This window comes from Phytophthora infestans, genomic scaffold, assembly GCF_000142945.1.
Source record: "Phytophthora infestans T30-4 supercont1.69 genomic scaffold, whole genome shotgun sequence".
Taxonomy (NCBI): Eukaryota; Oomycota; class Peronosporomycetes; order Peronosporales; family Peronosporaceae; genus Phytophthora; species Phytophthora infestans.
In genome coordinates, this window is record NW_003303690.1 from 523896 (window position 1) to 530951 (window position 7056).

Below are 7056 nucleotides of genomic sequence, written 5' to 3' on the forward strand. Positions count from 1 at the left end.
TTGACTGGTATTACTTGCAGCGTCCGTTGCCAGTAGTCCTCAAAATATTCTTGCCAAGCTTTCCAACTGCCGTGATACTTCACCGGCGGGTCCACAGACGTAATTGCAGCGTCATCATCATCCGTTCCATCTGTTTCCGACGGACGTCCAGCCCCTACATATTTCTCCGCCTCTCCAGCACTCGCATGACCTTCCGATTCATCCATTTCGCAGTCACTGCTCTCTCCACCATTCAAAGGGCTATCGCCGCCTCCAACCAGGAGTTCAGGTGGCGCCACTTGGCCTCCCCACTGCGTATTGGAAAGGTCCGAGCCTCGGTATCGGGGCAGGAGCCGACGTTCGTCGGCGCGTCCGCGAGTGCCGGTTGCATTAGCGGTAACCGCGTCCTGGGGCATCTTATCTGGAGGCGGCACAAAATAAAATGAATGCTTTCGATATATTCATTTCGGAAATAGGAGAGCGGTAATGTATTTAATTTTAATCATGGACGAGGACATGATTAATAGCATGTGCGCTTCCATGTAAATAATCCTGGCCTGCAACGGTTTCGAAAAAACAAAAGAAGTTCATTTCAAAGATTTGAAAACACATCATAAGGACACACGATAAACTTATACGTTTTACACTATACTTTAATTCGTAGCCCAAAAAACGGAGTGCCAGGGCGTGGACGATGCATTAAGTTTGAAGGACCACAACGAGTGGCTACATATATTCAATCTTGCGGGGGGTATTTCTAAAATAGTGTTTTCCAGTGAAGATTTGGGTAAGCTGGTTCGACATGTCGAGAATGCTGCTCTAAAAACTGTCGATGGTTTGGAGCACATGGATCGCCACGTTGATGACAGGAACTGCATGAAAAGCACATTACACTACATTTATAACGCGTGGAGAACGAACCCGACGAGTTTCGTTTGGCATATTCATCCTTGGTTGTGGAGGCAATTACTAGCTCGAGCTTAATTTTTTTTAAATCTGACAAACTTTACTATTTGTTAAAGATCCCAACAGAAGATTTGCTCTCGTGGCGTAAGAAGGAGACGCGAGAGAGTCCTGCTCCAAGCCTCGCTTCTAGGGCGCTAACAGTAAGACCGTTCGAGCCGATCAATGGCAGCAGCAACACCTTGTCGCGATTGGGTCCATTTGATGCAAAATCAATGTTTATCCAAGCGTTATCTAGAATTGAGAATAAATTGATGATGTATTTTCCTCTGTTGATGCCTTTCCCTGCGGTTGATGCTGTGCTAGTCTTACCCGATCAACGTCTTATCATCTACGCACAAGCTGCAGTGTCGAAAGCCCACCCAATAAAGTACCTCCTTTTTGAAGATATCTCCAATAATTTGACAGAGCGAAGTAAACATAAATGACTAATAGATAAATGACGCAGTGAAAGAGCTTACACACATACTCCTCTTCGTTGCGTCGGGTGCCACTTACTGTAATTTCTCGTTTTAACCCTAGGGACGAAAATACACGCAGGACGAAAGCAGGAATCATCGTGACTCAGTACGCCGAGAAAATAATGAATTTGTAAAAGTGTTTTAGCGTAACTAAAACAAGTGTAGTAACTTACAGTTTTAGTAATTTAAAGGCTGATGCAGTGCATCTGAACCATGTTTACAAGTAGTTGATTAGCATATTACACTACATCGGCAAAGAATTATAGTAAATCTAGCTATCTATCCCAATGTTTTTTTAAAGTAAGAGAAAAAGACCGACCCAGTTAGGGTTCCCCCTCCAAACTTACACGTTGTACTGTGACATGTGCTGAAAAACTGCAAAATGACATTTTACCACACATTATGTAAATACGAGTCGTATTATACGACTGGTTAAAGAATGTGAAATGCACAGGGTTAGGCAAAATTCTAGCACAAAGACCCTGCACTCTTCACAAGAACTGTTCACATATTTGTCGCAGCTGTGACCAGCCGCCACTCATTCGTTTCGAGATTAGCTGGCACAAAGCCGAGAGGTAGAAGATGGTTGCTTCTCGCGAAACACGCAGCGAGTCGGAAGCATTTTTGCGCGGCTCGGATGCAAACGTGGGGAGGCCCGGCACCTCACGGTAGCCTAGCATAAGGCTTATTTGAACAGGGAGCGTGAGACTGCAGTGTTGGCAACCGACGTAGAAACGAAATTTCGTTGAAAGCGTTCATACGCGTTGAAACGTTGGTAAGAAGTCGGTAAAGATATAACCCCCGTCAGAACGTTTTTACGGACTTATTACGCGTTGTTTCGTAAGCCATTTCGGTTGTTCGTGGTAGTGTGTGTCCTCCTGCAGATAAGAAAAGATCCTATTTTGATCTAAGGGAACTTTGCAGCGTAGAGTGTGGCTTGCTATTCGCCGCAGGATCACAGTCTCTAACTTCCTGGTCGTTCATACAATAACTTTGAGCCCGTCTTACCTTCCGTTTCTGGCCGATGCCTGCCCCAGCTTCCGAAGAACGTAGTCATTTCTTCAAGAGCCAAGTGCCCATTGTCCAGAAGGATGGAAGCGTATCCGACAAGCACAACTGGTGGGTCTGCAAAAAGTGCCAAGCCGCGCATGGCAACAGCGCCGGCAACGTGGCAGCACCGGAGTAAATTCGTGATCGTGCCGACGCTTATCGTAGTCATCTAAAGCGCTGTCCATACCACCGACCGGAGGCTGTTGCTACGACCCTACCTGTAATTTCGTCTGTGCGGTCCATCTCGTCAATTGGATCTTCGAGTAGCACCGCAGCAAAACGGCAAAAACGGATGAGTGATTTCATATGTCTATGGACGAGCAACATAGGTTTGAGCGTGATCTTCTAGGGTTTCAAGCTGAGTGCCCGCTACCAGACTATTTCATCGAGCGCGATTCAACCAAGAGGCTGTTTGCACGGATGCAGCCGCGCTATGAACTACCTACAAGAAAAGAGCTCGGTGGTCGTATTCTTAAAATTAATGCAGAAAGCGCAGAAACTGCGTCAAATGAGAGCCTGTGAGAGAAGCAAGAGGATACTGGCGGGCGGATGAATTACCTTTCTGACGTATACCAGAATGTCGCTCGACGTCACCTTCTTACATGCCAACTTTGCATGTTTGGCATTGTTGTCCAGTTTGAGTTACTACCCGTCGACTCAGCTCACCATGACATTGCCATAGCCAAGCAGATGGAGGGATCACTTATGAGAGCGTTGGTACTAGGATGGATTATTGGTGCCGTCGTTACTGACGATGCGGGTCAATGCGCAAGGGCCAGACGAATACTGGCCTTAAGATGGCCAAATATTGTGTTTTTACGGTGCTTCGCCCATGACGTGAACAACTTGGTTAAAGCCGTTTTGAAGACAGTGTTTAAGACAGTAACGAAGCAGGCAGCTTCTGCGATGGCAAGTTTAAACAGTTCATCGGCAAAGTGGCTCGTGCGTGCGAACGAGCGCGTTTATGTAATGTATGGGGAAACCTTGGCTTTTATTATGCTGTGTGAGACCCGCTGGAATAGCATGCAGGCATGCTCTGCAAGCCTGCTTCGCGTTAGATCGGCGTTAGAAGATCTGGCCCACGGATATCGATATGATGTTGAATTCCCTACAACGCTACATGTATTTCGCGACCCGCTGTTCTGGAGAAACTTAATCGATGCTGAGCGTGTCATCAGGCCGCTGTCGGAAGCATCCTATCGACTACAAAAAGATGACAACACAATGGCGGACGTCGTGCGGTGCTTTGGAAAAATACATGCTGCCTTTGTTGCCAGTGCATACGCTTCTCATCTAGTCCCAGTGGTGGAGAAGCGATGGGCGAACTGTGAGCAACCGCTGATGCTTCTCGCTTTCGCATTGCACCCGCTCTACGTGACCCATACGCGTGCCTTAATCCAAGCTCACGACAAAACTGTCATATTAATGTCAGTAGACGGCGTCTCCGCTGCTGCTGACTATTACTATCGCCGCTATGTTGATCTCAACAGCAACGGACTCGTAGGTGATGTCGACAAGTGGTTGCGTGGCAAATTTACCCCGAAAAAGCACACTGACTTCACTGACCAGGCCGGTGTCCTTCAACCGAATGGGGTAATTGATTATTGGGTCCACGTTACAGATTCGTGGTACGTCAAGGGCAGTAAACTTCCTCAGCTAGCGAAAGTGATTCTGTCAGTCGCAGTGAACACTGCGACATGCGAGCGCTGCTTTAGCGAGCTGGGATTGATACAGACACCACGGCGAAATAAGCTAAAGTTTGATAAAGCTCGACTCATCGGCATCATTCGAAATGAGGTCCGCGAGCGCAATCGTCGGGAAAGTGATATCGGCGAGTGTAGAAGGCAGAAGAAGCCTGTTAACCCTGCAGAGAGACCAAAACAGCAGATGCACGGAGTTTCCGATCCTGCAACCTCGCTGTCCACTCTGGCTGACGTTACTGATGTCGACTACATGGAGACTGTTGGAGCAGTGGACTTCTGGTTGGACGCCATCGTCGATCTAGAAGACGATGGAGAAAATATTGTGAATAACGTCGGTGACGATGAATGGTATGTTTACGACCCAGAGCTGGAGCCAGTTCCTGTAGCTAACCGAAGCCAAGAGCTTCCAGATGAAGTATTCCATCGTATCCGCAGGGAAAGCTCTTGACGGGTTTGAGAGGTTAACAGGTTACGCTAGAAACGCTGTTTTCAAGCTGGGTGGAGCTGCCTGCTGTAGCAGCATCGCCGTAAAAGCTGACCGGACGCTAAAGCTTCCTCTCTCGTAGATATAGGTAAACTGTGCCAAGTTGTAAAGAGCGCTCTTATAAGTTTTTTCAATACAAGCTGCCAACGTTGGCTACCAAGTATATGTAGCATTTGAATCATTGGAATTCATCGCTCATCACTCGAAAGCGCCAAGTTATTCTCTAAACACCCTGCTGACGTCATGTCCTCCTTGTCTTCTTCATTCTCACTATTCGACACCATCATCAGCTTCTTGAACGATCTTTGCTCGATGATTGTTTCGTCAGCAATCACAGCGACCTGGTCGCAATGGCTCACGAAGCTCAGCGAGTGCGCCACTAGCAGCACCAGCTTGCCCTTCAGCGACTCCTTTAAGCACGCCTTGAAGATGTTGGTGCCCACATGGCTGTCCACTGCAGACAGAACGGCTTCCAGCAGATAAATGCCGACGTCCTGATACACCGCACAAGCGATGGCCACACGAGTGCGGTGGCTGCTACTAAGATTGAGGCCCTTCACACCGATCTCCGTACGGCCTCCAGCAGTCAGGGTACGTCTTAAGTAAGCTCACGCGCAGAGCGTCCTCGTACTTGTCGGCGTCGAACGGCAGTCCGAACGTGATGTTGGTGCACATCGTCTCGTTTTGGTTGAGCGGCTGCTGTGATTCGTATTCACCTTGCCATGAATTGCCACTGAGCCAGAGCTACAGCGGCGTCACCCAAGATTCCAGCCAGCAAAATGAGCTTGCCACTACACGTCCGGAGACGCGCCAGCTCCTTGTCGTGGGACGTCATGACGCGCTAACACAAAATAAACTGATGAAGGATTCTGTCTTGTGTTCGAGATCCGTAAAAACGTGTAAAAACGCGTAAAAACGTTACCACGGGTGGTAAAAAGTAAATCACGTTGCTTCACCTGTTGCAACGTCGTTATTGCCAACACTGTATTATACGACTGGTTAAAGAATGTGAAATGCACAGGGTTAGGCAAAATTCTAGCACAAAGACCCTGCACTCTTCACAAGAACTGTTCACATATTTGTCGCAGCTGTGACCAGCCTCCGGCCACTCATTCGTTTCGATTTTAGCTGGCACAAAGCCGAGAGGTAGAAGATGGTTGCTTCTCGCGAAACACGCAGCGAGTCGGAAGCATTTTTGCGCGGCTCGGATGCAAACGTGGGGAGGCCCGGCACCTCACGGTAGCGTAGCATAAGGCTTATTTGTACAGGGAGCGTGAGACTGACGCCTATTTTGGCGACAGAGGTATTGTGAACACCAGGGAGGAGGGGGAACACGCGTATGCGGACGTGCAGACCACACATATGAAGACGGTGAGGGCGACGACTTCTACTCCGGCGCGGCATCTTCTGTCGCGCCCTTCAACGCAGGACAAGATTGCAGCATATATTGCAGCTGCAAAGAAGATGATGGTTGCCTGTCGTGCGGAAAAGACGAAGGTCAACCCCGAGAAGAAGCCAGCGAAAAAGATAAGCCAAGCAAAGAAGAAGATGTCGAAACCCACGCTCACGTCCAGAGCAATAGAGTCCAAGGAGGCCTGTGAACTCGTGCGTGCAATGTTTAAATACGTGTCGAGACAGGAAATTGTCAATCCGCCAAGTTTGCATAATTTGAATGTTGGTGAGCTACTGCTCTGCTGTGTTCCTGCGATGATTGATGCAGTAAAGGTAATTAAAGCTATTTGAGCTGTGGATATGTCCATGGGCATTGGCGCTGGATTAGGTAACGTATTGATCCAAATTGAACTTTTAAAACCATTTCGAGTGAGAGTTGAATTAAGATACGACGGGATTTGGTCGATCGCTGTAACGGGATTTTAGGGAAGCATTTTCTTCCGTTTCCAGTATTGCAGAATACTGGAAACGGAAGAGAATGCTTCCCTACGCAGAAGGTGTGACACGCATTGAGCTTTCGATAATATTTCAGTTTTCCAGCGTTAGCATTATATTTGGGAATAACTTGTGCTTTGAGCCTACCGCAACAAATCTACATCACAAATGAGCTTTCATTCATGAAGGCCGCCTGGGTTGCTGCATTCACAAGCGAGATCTGCCCCCGACATAATATCAGCTGGCTAAACAGTTTTGCGGCCTTTGGCAACGGCATGGCGTTGTAAAGGTTGCTGTGAACTGGACACCAAGAAATGCTCCTGTATATATACTTAACGAAAGTAGACATGAAAGCATTTGCTCAAAATGTCCTAGTGCGCAGACGAACACTGACACTTTACGCGCTCGCAAGGTCATCATGACCGCCCAGAAGCCGCTTGCTGCATCCAGTGAGCAGAACCATAGGTAGCGCTCGAGATCTGTTGACAGGTCGTCGACTAGCGGCATTGCATACTCCATGATCGCGGAA

The 7056-nt window shown here is 48.0% G+C and overlaps 3 protein-coding genes across 3 annotated transcripts; 2 read left to right on the top strand and 1 right to left on the bottom strand.

Annotated features, from left to right (window-relative positions):
- Positions 1–3677: 3677 nt before the first annotated feature.
- PITG_18563 (uncharacterized protein) lies at positions 3678–4546 on the top strand (the record flags this gene model as incomplete). The annotated part of the gene is made up of 2 exons (XM_002997622.1): positions 3678–4504; positions 4543–4546. The coding sequence occupies 2 exons, from the start codon at positions 3678–3680 to the stop codon at positions 4544–4546; spliced, it is 831 nt and encodes a 276-aa protein (XP_002997668.1).
- A 282-nt stretch (positions 4547–4828) lies between these two features.
- On the bottom strand, positions 4829–5315 carry PITG_18564 (uncharacterized protein; the record flags this gene model as incomplete). Its single annotated transcript, XM_002997623.1, has 2 exons — positions 4829–5194; positions 5253–5315. 2 exons carry the CDS (start codon positions 5313–5315, stop codon positions 4829–4831), a joined length of 429 nt encoding a protein of 142 aa, XP_002997669.1.
- Positions 5316–5793: 478 nt separating this feature from the next.
- On the top strand, positions 5794–6996 carry PITG_18565 (uncharacterized protein; the record flags this gene model as incomplete). Its single annotated transcript, XM_002997624.1, has 3 exons — positions 5794–5879; positions 5909–6245; positions 6817–6996. The coding sequence occupies 3 exons, from the start codon at positions 5794–5796 to the stop codon at positions 6994–6996; spliced, it is 603 nt and encodes a 200-aa protein (XP_002997670.1).
- Between the last annotated feature and the right edge of the window lie 60 nt (positions 6997–7056).